The 12668-nt window shown below is 49.7% G+C and overlaps 1 protein-coding gene across 3 annotated transcripts in view; it reads left to right on the plus strand.

The window, feature by feature from the left end:
• Positions 1-12668, plus strand: part of LOC134529177 (uncharacterized) — a 129227-nt gene that overhangs the window by 9023 nt on the left and 107536 nt on the right. The window contains exon 1 of one of the 3 annotated variants that reach the window (XM_063363012.1): positions 6079-6340. The exons of the other annotated variants lie outside the window; for them this stretch is intronic. Within the exon in view, the coding sequence (XP_063219082.1) occupies positions 6324-6340 (17 nt within the window). The 5' untranslated portion in view covers positions 6079-6323. Of the gene's footprint in view, positions 1-6078; positions 6341-12668 lie in introns of those variants that run through there. 3 annotated transcript variants of the gene reach the window in all.

Genomic DNA, 12668 nt, shown 5'->3' on the forward strand with positions numbered 1-12668 from the left:
TTCCAAGCCGGGTTGTTGTGGCTATCTGATTCCCTTGGATTGTCCACGTCCATTGATTCTGAGTATATTCGGAGCGTTATCGTCGAGTTGGGCCGATGCAGACGGCTGCAGCGCTCGAGACGTCGTATTCCGGCGTCTGCACACACCACTTCGGGCCGTCTGGGCCGATTCCGCTGCAGTTTTCTGAGATTATTTCCGTATTAATCGATAGAGCCGACATTTCTATGGATCGGAAAGTCTAGGTGACCGGTTATAAATGGTTGTCACTCGTTGCTTCTTCGATTTCTTCACCTTTTGGTTTGGACATTATTCCTTGCTGTTTAAAGTCTTAAAGCATATTAAAGTATTTGTTTAGAAAAAAAACATAGTTCCACTCAAACGTAAAGAACAAATATGGTTTGGAACAAATCGACCTAGTACTTTCGTCGCTAGCTCGCTTGCGACTGAACCACGCATTTTAGCGTTCTCTGCCACGCGGTGACGTCATTGCGTGGGACGCGGAGGGAGCGTTGCCGTCAGAGCAGGCTTTACGATGGTGAAGTTGTTATTAGCCTCGAGTGTGTAGTTCGGCCGCAGTGGGCGTTTCAAAGTACCACATTTTCGTGTCGCCAAACATAAGACGTTCGTCGAATTCGCGTCGAAACTCGCCGCTGCGCTCCAAGGCAGCGTCCGCTCCGTAGTTTCCGGCCAAGGATGTTGCCCGCCGCGGCGGTAGAAAGTGAGGTGAAATCGGCCGGCAGCCGAAACTCGTCCGGTCGCGCGCGCGGCGCCCGCGTGGGCGGGACTCTCCGAGCAGCACCCCGCGCGCGGAGACAACTGTCGCCCCCCAGGTCTCCGCGAGCACAGGGCGCGCCCCCCAGGAATCCGCGAGCACAAGGCGCGCCCCCCAGTTCTCCGCGAGCACAGGGCGCGCTCCCCCCAGGTCTCCGCGAGCACAGGGTGAGCCCCCAGGTCTCCGCGAGCACAGGGCGCGCCCCCCCCCCCCCAGGTTTCCGCGAGCACAGGGCGTGCCCCCAGGTCTCCGGGAACACAGGGCGAGCACTCCAGTCTCCGCGAGCACAGGGCGCGCCCCCCAAGTCTCCGCGAGCACAGGGCGCGCTCCCCCCCAGGTCTCCGCGAGCACAGGGTGAGCCCCCAGGTCTCCGCGAGCACAGGGCGCGCCCCCCCCCCCCCCAGGTTTCCGCGAGCACAGGGCGTGCCCCCAGGTCTCCGGGAACACAGGGCGAGCACTCCAGTCTCCGCGAGCACAGGGCGCGCCCCCCAGTTCTCCGCGAGCACAGGGCGCGCTCCCCCCCAGGTCTCCGCGAGCACAGGGCGCGCTCCCCCCCCAGGTCTCCGCGAGCACAGGGCGCGCTCCCCCCCCCCCCAGGTCTCCGCGAGCACAGGGCGAGCCCCCCAGGTCTCCGCGAGCACAGGGCGCGCTCCCCCCCCAGGTCTCCGCGAGCACAGGGCGCGCTCCCCCCCCCCCAGGTTTCCGCGAGCACAGGGCGTGCCCCCAGGTCTCCGGGAACACAGGGCGAGCACTCCAGTCTCCGCGAGCACAGGGCGCGCCCCCCAGTTCTCCGCGAGCACAGGGCGCGCTCCCCCCCAGGTCTCCGCGAGCACAGGGCGCGCTCCCCCCCCCAGGTTTCCGCGAGCACAGGGCGTGCCCCCAGGTCTCCGGGAACACAGGGCGAGCACTCCAGTCTCCGCGAGCACAGGGCGCGCCCCCCAGTTCTCCGCGAGCACAGGGCGCGCTCCCCCCCCCCCAGGTCTCCGCGAGCACAGGGCGCGCTCCCCCCCAGGTCTCCGCGAGCACAGGGCGCGCTCCCCCCCCAGGTCTCCGCGAGCACAGGGCGCGCCCCCCCCCCCAGGTTTCCGCGAGCACAGGGCGCGCCCCCCAGTTCTCCGCGAGCACAGGGCGCGCTCCCCCCCCAGGTCTCCGCGAGCACATGGCGCGCTCCCCCCCCCCCCCCAGGTCTCCGCGAGCACAGGGCGCGCTCCCCCCCCCCCCAGGTCTCCGCGAGCACAGGGCGAGCCCCCCAGGTCTCCGCGAGCACAGGGCGCGCTCCTTCCCCCAGGTCTCCGCGAGCACAGGGCGAGCACTCCAGGTCTCCGCGAGCAATGGGCGAGCCCCCCAGGTCTCCGCGAGCACAGGGCGCGCCCCCCCCCCCAGGTTTCCGCGAGCACAGGGCGAGCCTCCAGGTCTCCGCAAGCAATGGGCGAGCCCCCCAGGTTTCCGCGAGCACAGGGCGAGCACTCCAGTCTCCCCGAGCACAGGGCGCTTCCCCCCCCCCCCAGGTCTCCGCGAGCACAGGGCGCGCTCCCCCCCCCAGGTCTCCGCGAGCACAGGGCAGGCCCCCAGGTCTCCGCGAGCACATGGCGCGCTCCCCCCCCCCCCAGGTCTCCGCGAGCACAGGGCGCGCTCCCCCCCCCCCAGGTCTCCGCGAGCACATGGCGCGCTCCCCCCCCCAGGTCTCCGCGAGCACAGGGCGCGCTCCCCAGATCTCCTAGAGCACAGGGCGCGCCCCCCAGGTCTCCGCGAGCTATGGGCGAGCCCCCCAGGTCTCCGCGAGCACAGGGCGCGCCCCCCCCCAGTTCTCCGCGAGCACAGGGCGCGCTCCCCCCAGGTCTCCGCGAGCACAGGGCGAGCCCCCAGGTCTCCGCGAGCACAGGGCGCGCCCCCCCCCCCCCAGGTTTCCGCGAGCACAGGGCGAGCCCCCAGGTCTCCGGGAACACAGGGCGAGCACTCCAGTCTCCGCGAGCACAGGGCGCCCCCCCCCCCCAGGTCTCCTCGAGCACAGGGCGCGTTCCCCCCCAGGTCTCCTAGAGCACAGGGCGCGTTCCCCCCCCCCCCCAGGTCTCCGCGAGCACAGGGCGCGCTCCCCCCCCCAGGTCTCCGCGAGCACATGGCGCGCTCCCCCCCCCCCCAGGTCTCCGCGAGCACAGGGCGCGCTCCCCCCAGGTCTCCGCGAGCACAGGGCGAGCCCCCAGGTCTCCGCGAGCACAGGGCGCGCCCCCCCCCCCCCAGGTCTCCGCGAGCACAGGGCGCGCTCCCCCCAGGTCTCCGCGAGCACAGGGCGAGCCCCCAGGTCTCCGCGAGCACAGGGCGCACCCCCCCCCCAGGTTTCCGCGAGCACAGGGCGAGCCCCCAGGTCTCCGGGAACACAGGGCGAGCACTCCAGTCTCCGCGAGCACAGGGCGCGCTCCCACCCCAGGTCTCCGCGAGCACAGCGCTCGCTTCCCCCCCAGGTCTCCGCGAGCACAGCGCTCGCTTCCCCCCCCCCCCCAGGTCTCCGCGAGCGCAGTTCGTGCCCCCCAGGCCTCCGTTAGCACAGGGCGATCCCCCCAGGTCTCCATGAGCACAGGGCGAGCCCCTCAGGTCTCCGGGAGCACAGTTCGCACCCCCCTTCCCACAGGTCTCCGCGAGCAAAGGGCGCGTCCCCCCCCAGGTCTCTGCGAGCACAGGACGAGCCCCCCAGGTCTCCGCGAGCACAGGGCGAATCTCCAGGTCTCCGCGAGCACAGGGTGAGCCCCCCAGTTCTCCGGGAGCACAGAGCGAGCCCATCCAGGTCTCCGCGAGCAAAGGGCGAGCCCCTCTTGTCTCCGCGAGCACAGAGCTAGCCCCCCAGGTCTCCGCGAGCACAGGGCGAGCCCCTCTTGTCTCCGCGAGCACAGGGCGAGCCCCTTCAGGTCTCCGCGAGCACAGGGCGAGCCCCTTCAGGTCTCCGCAAGCACAGAGCGAGCCCCCCAGGTCTGCGCGAATCCTTGGGCGCGCTCCGCGCCCCCCAGGTCTCCGCGAGCACAGGGCGAGCCCCTTCAGGTCTCCGCAAGCACAGAGCGAGCCCCCCAGGTCTGCGCGAATCCTTGGGCGCGCTCCGCGCCCCCCAGGTCTCCGCGAGCACAGGGCGAGCCCCTCCAGGTCTCCGCGAGCACAGGGCGAGCCCCTTCAGGTCTCCGCAAGCACAGAGCGAGCCCCCCAGGTCTGCGCGAATCCTTGGGCGCGCTCCGCGCCCCCCAGGTCTCCGCGAGCACAGGGCGAGCCCCTTCAGGTCTCCGCAAGCACAGAGCGAGCCCCCCAGGTCTGCGCGAATCCTTGGGCGCGCTCCGCGCCCCCCAGGTCTCCGCGAGCACAGGGCGAGCCCCTCCAGGTCTCCGCGAGCACAGGGCGAGCCCCTTCAGGTCTCCGCAAGCACAGAGCGAGCCCCCCAGGTCTGCGCGAATCCTTGGGCGCGCTCCGCGCCCCCCAGGTCTCCGCGAGCACAGGGCGAGCCCCCCCAGGTCTCCGCGAGCACAGGGCGAGCCCCTCCAGGTCTCCGCGAGCACAGAGCCTGGCTTTTTAAAATCATTTGAATGGTTATATTTTCGAAAGGCTCAATAAAATTCAATAATTTTTTCCTAAAGAATATTAAACCATACCATGCAGTAGCCACCAGCATTGCCTCCAACCGAAAAAGTTTCATATTTTTATTCCATTTCGTTCTCCATATATCCATACTGCACAAAAATGTTGAAAATTCAACTTTGCAAGCTAATTGTGTAAAAGGTATGCACTATTTATTTATTTCATTTTGTTTAAGTTCAGCAACTCAAAAGGCTAAAAGTTAAAATGTTTTAAACGTAAAAATAAAATAATGACCTGGAATGGGACACACATCTTAGGCCCGCGCACGAGAACCATTGTGTTAACACATGGACAGTTACGGCTTAAAGCACTTGCACTGCACAGAACTAGCGCAACGGCCTGGCTAGGCGCTTGAGATCTGAAAGGGCGGGGTCATTAAAGGTACGATTCCTAAGGCGCGACTCTAGCCGCGCGGTTATCTTCGCGCGGCTAGAGTCGCGCGGCTCGTGAGGTTGCCCCATTCCTAAGAAGCGGCTGAAAACTATACTTCATGCGGCGCGACCACAGTGCAGTTCCAGTTGTTTGTAGCAATGGATTAACGTAACGTTGTTAAATGGTTACTGCTGGACGAAGAAGAAGATCAACTGATGACGTTGTTACTGAGTCACAACATCAAAAACATTGATGCACATGTGATGTTTAAAGCAAGCCGAGAAAAGGGATTCTACACAATCCTTATTAACAGACACTTAATGAAAGACGACGAGGGAGTTTTTCCGTTTAAATGTAAGGCAGTTCAATTATATTTTGGGACTAGTAGAAGATGATGTCAAATGTAAGTCGTGCAACAAAGTAAGAAAACCAATAACACCTGCAGAGAAACGGGCCATAACATTAAGGTAAACTGTTGAACTTAATTATAAATTAAATATAACAAAAGCAGTCATGTCAATATTAATTTTAGTTATAAAATTTAATTTCTAAAATAAATATTAGTATCAGGAATTGTAACTTTCAATTGCCATATTAAGTAGAGCGAATAAAATTGCTTAAAATACAATCATCTTGCATAAAGTAGTATGAGAGAAATATAAAGACAAAGCACGTGGTCAATACAACTGTGGAGATGACACGAATTGATAAGTTTTGTATGTTATGACATATTTAACATATACGTTTCGTTTGTTTCACTGATAATAGGATTGTTGTATTGGAAGGAACCTTGTAACAATGACTGCGATTGGTGTGTTTCGCCACTATTTGTAACATCATCATAGTAATCACTCGCCGAATGACTAGGACATGAAGTGTCCGACAAAGTGGATGAAGATCGTACAGGAGCTCCTAAAGGAGACAGGTTTGTGTGCTGTGCCATCTCAAGTGCTCTTATTTCTAATTCTGACACAACACTGCAGATGCGCATCTTAGCTTGTGCACGTAGAGAGGGTGGTAGCTGTTTCACTGTTAGCGACATACTTCTGAAGAACACATCAGTTGCATCATTTTCACGTTCCGTTATTTTACTTCGATTAAGAGCTTTCAGGATCTCCTCTCGTTCATTAGATCAGCCCACACATTTTCCCGTACATTTTGATCCTTATACTGTGGATGCTTTAAATCATGCAAGCATGGATGCTGGCCAACTAACTCAGCAAGCACTACGTCTTCTGTACTTGAAAATGCAATTTGTATAATCAGCAGCTCGGTCCACGGCGCGCGACGGAAGCGACTGGACTGGTCCCGCCACCAGTCGGGTCGCGTCGCAATGCGCAGCCGCGCGCGGCCAAACTACATCATGCTGCGCATGCGCAGATGCTCGTGACGCTCTGCCGCGCGGCTAGAATCGCGTGAGTCGCACCTTAGGAATCGTACCTTTAGGGCGACTCTGGCTCGCGCAACACTGGCTCTTCGCCTCTGTGCGCGTGGCACCGAACAGGCCTGCAGTCTTCGCGTCGGTAACGCGCCTCTTGCAGACTTCAAGCGGCGACCCTGGAATTTTATGGCGGATTATTCAAGGTATTTAAGGCTCCCTGCATTTCCCTTTACCGTTCGCAATACTGTGTGTACAGATATTTTCATACCTGAAAACGCTCGTGTAAACACCCACTGCCCAATGCAATCATGTTAGATACGAAAATATTAAACTAAACTTGTTTGGACAAGTGCAATAGCTCCTAAATGCTATTATTAATGAGACGCTGTCAATTAATCTTCAGCGGTTTGTAAACGGCGCATTAAAACCAGAAGCTCTGCATCTAGTTTGGCGGCTCAGACAGGCAGCCATCTTAACCCCATTCATTTGTTTATTTTGGCGGTTTTAGCTTTCTGAGAACTAACGCTGCTGTAGTAGGTAGTGTGTAATTATAAAGGAAAAGTAAGCACTAACATAATTTAATAATGTTCGCAGGATTTCACTGCCATTGTCTGAAGTAGCTTGGCTTCTGGGTTGTAGCCGTGTCCTTGGCGAATAATTCACCGACGTTTCGGCCGAAATTGCAGTCGCCATCATCAGGGAGCAGTTACCAACGCGACTGCAATGTCGACCGAAACGTCGGTGAATTATTCGCCAAGGACACGGCTACAACCCAGAAGCCAAGCTACTTAACATAATTTAATACAAAATAGCACAGGAATTGCTAAATTACTTGCAGAAATAATTCTCTTCCTCATTCGGAAATCCCTTAAAAGGCCAGTCCTACAATGGCACGGAAACGGAGACGTATCCCCCGGAATATTTCACTATCGCGTCTGCTGCTTCCACAATGCGCGGAAACTTAACGAATGGCAACCAATGAAATTGCATTTCAAGGTTACGAAATATTAATTTATTAAAAAAAAAAATGTGCTTCGAGATTATAGCACGGGTAGATTTCACATATATAATAAAAAAAAATTGGTTGTCTGTAAAGTCGGTTTACGGACGATAGTTTAACGTGACGTCATAACAAAACATTGATGAAATGATTGTATACTTTTATGAATAAAATTGAATCATTTTTATTTTAATAATAAAAGAATAAATACTTGAAATTATACTAGTAATCAGATTTTTAAAATGATAGAATAATTACCCTTTATTGCCGAAATTGTTTTTGTAATAAGCAATGAAAACCACATTAACTTTTCACTTCACTTTATAAACAGTCGACGAAACAGTTCACGTGTAGATGACTTGTAATTAATTATAAAAACTGGCGTTTAGCTATAAAGTTTAAATATAATTATGAACAAGTTTTCATATAAATAAACCTTAATCAAATATCTATCATCAATTATATGAATCACCATAGGTTTTTAGTCAATTGTAACAGTAGTATAGGAATGACGGTCCTGAAACAGGGTCCAGGGTGAGGAGCGAGGAGCTGACCGAGCTCTGACGTCACGTCCATCTGTGACGTCACGGCGGCCATCTTGGATGGTTGTGACCTTGACCTTTGACCTTTACCCCGGCGGTCATTTTGGATCCGCCATGTTGGATCCGCCATTTTGGATGAAGTCATTTTGTTTTCTCGAACATTCTGGCATTGTGTTTTCCGCCATATTGGCTGATGACGTCACCATTGCAATTTTCGTTACGGTCGCCATCTTTAACTTTTTTATTTATTATCCGATTTTAACGAAAAAAAATTTAAAATTTATAAAAAAAATCAATTAATTAAATTTTAATAAAAAATATTTAAAAAACAAACATTAACGACACGGAGCTCGGAGTCCTCGGTTCGAACCCGACGAGGGCAAAAAAATTAAAAAAGGCGACAGGCTCCTTCCCCCATGGTGGATGCAGGCAGACTGACTCCCACCACTTTTTTTCAAAGCATATATATCGTCACCTAGTATGACGTCATGTCCGCCATCTTGTCTTCGATGCTGGAAGCCATCATCATTGTATCGTCGGCTGGAGTGCGCTGACGCCATGTTAGTTTAATTCTTACCCGCTAGAGTGCAGTAATCATTTATTACTGTGACACCCGCCATCTTTACATTTGGCCGCCATCTTGAAAATCCATAATTATTTAGCTAGAAATTCGGGAAAAATTCCAAAATTCATTAAATAAATCACTCATTAACTTACATATTGATTCGATCGATTCCTGTTCTTGGTTCGATACCTGATCGATGCAATAATGTTTAATTTTATGTAAAAAATAATAATTTCAATAAACCATGTTCAACATTCGTAAAGAGACTTTAAATCATCTACTACCATCATCCTATCAGACATCAAGACCACCATATTGGAAATTCGTAATTGAAATGCTAGAGATTCGGGAAAAAGTTCAAAATTCATTAAATAAATTTGTAATCCATATAATGATTGATTGGATCGACTAAAGTCCTTGGTTCGATCCCTGGCTGATACAAAATAACTTTAATTTTAAAAAAAACTAAAAAGTGTTAGGTTTGAGAAAATAAAAACACCACAAGTTCTTTTAAAAAACTTTTATTACGTAACTTCAATACACTACTACAAGTAAAAAAAAAAACACTGTCAAATTATTAAAGCCTGTTGGATTCCTCGATTCAAACAGTCTTCTTATTGTACGGACTAAGCCTTTTACATGACTTTTAATGTCTATCCGATCCGGTCATCACCGCAGCCAGAGACGGACTGAAGTTCATATCACTTATATAGTCTCATTAGCCGGTACAACACATGAGTCAAATCAGTAACCATGTTCATTATACGTCTCGGAGCATTTTTTATAATGACGATGTAAGCTATCGAGACGTGAAATTAGTTTATTGCACTTATTGCACTGAAAGTGTATTCTTTGAAAATTATTAGAACAACCGCTTCTTTCATGTATGCGAGCATTTGAGGTGATAGTAAATGATGCGCCATAGTATTTGCACTGATGCGAAGTACGCTCTTCATTAATTGAAGTATTCAATGCTGATGAAACTTCAGCTGATGGTGGAACAGCACATATCGAAGTCTCCTCCAGTGTTTTCAGAGGCGTTGCCAACGGGATCTGCTCCAACATCGTCGGCGCTGACGTCATGGTTCCCGTAGTCGATGGTACATCCTCCATCGAGTTCGACGTTAAAGTCGGTAAAGATGCCATCGAAGTCTCAAGAACAGGCAATTACACGACTTATGCACCAGAAGAAACAAATTAGGTGATCCGTAAACCGTCGACGGCAGTAACAAACTGAGCGTCCTGCTGTCTAGGACTCGTTTATATACATTAAAAGGTTGGAATAATACCCTAGTCAAATCAAGAACAATTTTCTAAAATACTAGAGTCAAAACAACATTAAAAAAATAGAAGCACCATCAACAAAAAAGGAAGCACATTTGGAAGCACCATCAAAAATGAAAAACAATAGGAATCACCGTCAACGAAAAGGCAGCACATTTGGAAGCACCGACAACGAAAAGATAGCACCGCCATCGAAAAGGCAGCACATTCGGAAGCGCCGACTACGAAAAGGCAGCATATTCGGAAGCACCAACTACGAAAAGGTAGCACATTTAGAAGCACCGACTACGAAAAGGCAGCACATTTGGAAGCACCGCCATCGAAATGGCAGCACATTTGGAAGCACCGTCATCGAAAAGGCAGCACATTTGGAAGCACCGACTACGAAAAGGCAGCACATTTGGAAGCTCCGACATCGAAAAGGCAGCACATTTGGAAGCACCGACAACGAAAAGGCAGCACCGCCATCGAAATGGCAGCACATTTGGAAGCACCGACTACGAAAAGGCAGCACATTTGGAAGCACCGACAACGAAAAGGCAGCACATTTGGAAGCACCGACAAAGAAAAGGCAGCACCGCCATCGAAATGGCAGCACATTTGGAAGCACCGACTACGAAAAGGCAACACATTTGAAAGCACCGCCATCGAAATGGCAGCACATTTGGAAGCACCGACTACCTAAAAGGCAGCACATTTGGAAGCACCGTCATCGAAAAGGCAGCACATTTGGAAGCACCGACTACGTAAAGGCAGCACATTTGGAAGCACCGACAACGAAAAGGCAGCACATTTGGAAGCACCGACAACGAAAAGGCAGCACATTTGGAAGCACCGACAACGAAAAGGCAGCACCGCCATCGAAATGGCAACACATTTGGAAGCACCGACTACGAAAAGGCAGCACATTTGGAAGCACCGACAACGAAAAGGCAGCACATTTGGCAGCACTGACAACGAAAAGGCAGCACTTTTTGGAAGCACCGACAACGAAAAGGCAGCACATATTGGAAGCACCATCAAATAAGGAAGCACATTTGGAAGCTCCATCAACAACAAAAAAAAAAAAAAGAGGCAAAAAGGAAGCACAAGTTACGAGATCTAAGTCTTAGTTAGAAATCAGAATACAAGAAATAAACACATTAAATTCTTATAATTTAAATTATTTATTTTATTTCTTTACATTATACAAATGCAAGTAAAACAAACCATTTTTGTATGTAGCCAGCTTTCCTCAGTTCCTTGAGTATAAAGGATATTTCTTTGATGCACGAATAGTTTCCTGCACAAAGCGAACCATGTAGAAGTCTTAGCCGGTCAACCAATATGTTTGGATCTTTCCATGATGTGTAATCTTTATCTTCTACCACCATCTTCCTTGCACGTTTATAATAAATATTTTGATCTCTGGTGTCTTCCGTTTTACCAACAACCTCAGGGTAACTTTCATTTTTGAGACTGTGATCATCACAAGCTTGATCAGATTTATTTAATATATCACGTCATTTTCATCGTTTCGGTCTCAGGACACCGCCACATTCTTCGATCTTGTCAGCTTTAGGTGCTTCATCATAGTCTATGTCTTTGTCAACAACCTCAGAGTCACTGTAACAATCACCGTAGAAGGAATCGTCTTCACCCAATTTACCGTAACAATTCGATGTTGATGATGTTGAAGTGTCTTCATCGTCTTCATGCTTCATTTTTAGGAGTCCATCATTTTTACAAAGTAGGAAAGATCTACTTGAATTCGGCTGGAATATATTCTCACTTTTTACGTTAAGGATTCTTGTATTGTCTTCATTCTTCCGTAAATCATCAACCTCCTTCAATTTAAGTTCTTTGTCGAGATCGGAAGAGCCAAGAAAATTGTCGTAATGCAGATCACTCTTCCTTAGTCTAGTAGATTCATCGTTGTCCTCTAGCTTGTACGCAGACTTGGCGTTACAAGTTCTACCATGTCTTTTTAGGCTCTCTCGCCGCGTAAACGACTTGCTACATCGAACACAACTTATCATATTGCGCAGTGGATTTTTAACACAGTCATTCTTCTCGTGTTGTCTTTTATTCTTTCTCAAGATAAACTCTTTGCTGCAAAACTTACACCTATGTTCTTTCGATACAGCGTCAGATCCCAAATCGGAATTCATATTAGTTACTGAGACTAATGCCAGATACCAATTGAGTGTTTTAAATTAGATCCATTACTTAAATATAATTTTTTTCATATTTCATCAGCGAGAATTAATATATCTCATGCAAAAGTACTTTATGCATGTAGTTGTGGTTTTCAATAACAGATGTCGCCACATGTTGCTTGCACGTAAATAATATTTAGTTCTTTTATGCAGGATGCGGGATGCTCACTAACGATCGCAAAAGAAGGATGGCTTCGCTAGACTCCAAGGAGAAGGATGTCCGTCCTTCCTGTTAGTGCTTCTTAGATTTCTCAGAGATTATTATTATTTGACTGAGAAATGATATATTTTTTTTATTTCCACCTAATAAAAATATTACAATTGTTGATTAAGTAGCAGAAATTCACTAATTAAATGTAACCTTAAATAAATTAACATGACTCATTAAATAAATAAAAAAACCTTCATGAAGAGATCAATTTGCTCATCTGTAACCAGAAGCACTTGCAGAAAATCATCAAAATATTGTCAAGTATAATCAGGAGCACACTGAGAAAACCACCATAACATTGTCAAGAATAATCAGGAGCACACGGAGAAAACCACCATAATATTGACAAGAATAATCGGAAGCACACGGAGAAAACCGCCACAAGTTTTCTTTGATATAAAAATACAAAAAAAAATTAATAAAAATTAAAAATAAAAACGAAAAAAAAAAATACAAAATTCTGCTAGCTTGTGAACTTCTCTTTGATGTGCAAAGTTAGAATTCTAGTACAAGCCAGAATGTTTGTATTTTTTTCGTTTTTATTTTTAATTTTTATTAATGTTTTTTTTTGTATTTTTATGATATCAAAGAAAACTTGTGGCGGTTTTCTCCGTGTGCTTCCGTTTATTCTTGTCAATATTATGGTGGTTTTCTCCGTGTGCTCCTGATTATTCTTGACAATATTATGGTGGTTTTCTCCGTGTGCTCCTGAATATTCTTGTCAATATTTT

The sequence above is a fragment of the Bacillus rossius genome, chromosome 2 (assembly GCF_032445375.1).
Source record: "Bacillus rossius redtenbacheri isolate Brsri chromosome 2, Brsri_v3, whole genome shotgun sequence".
Taxonomy (NCBI): Eukaryota; Metazoa; Arthropoda; class Insecta; order Phasmatodea; family Bacillidae; genus Bacillus; species Bacillus rossius.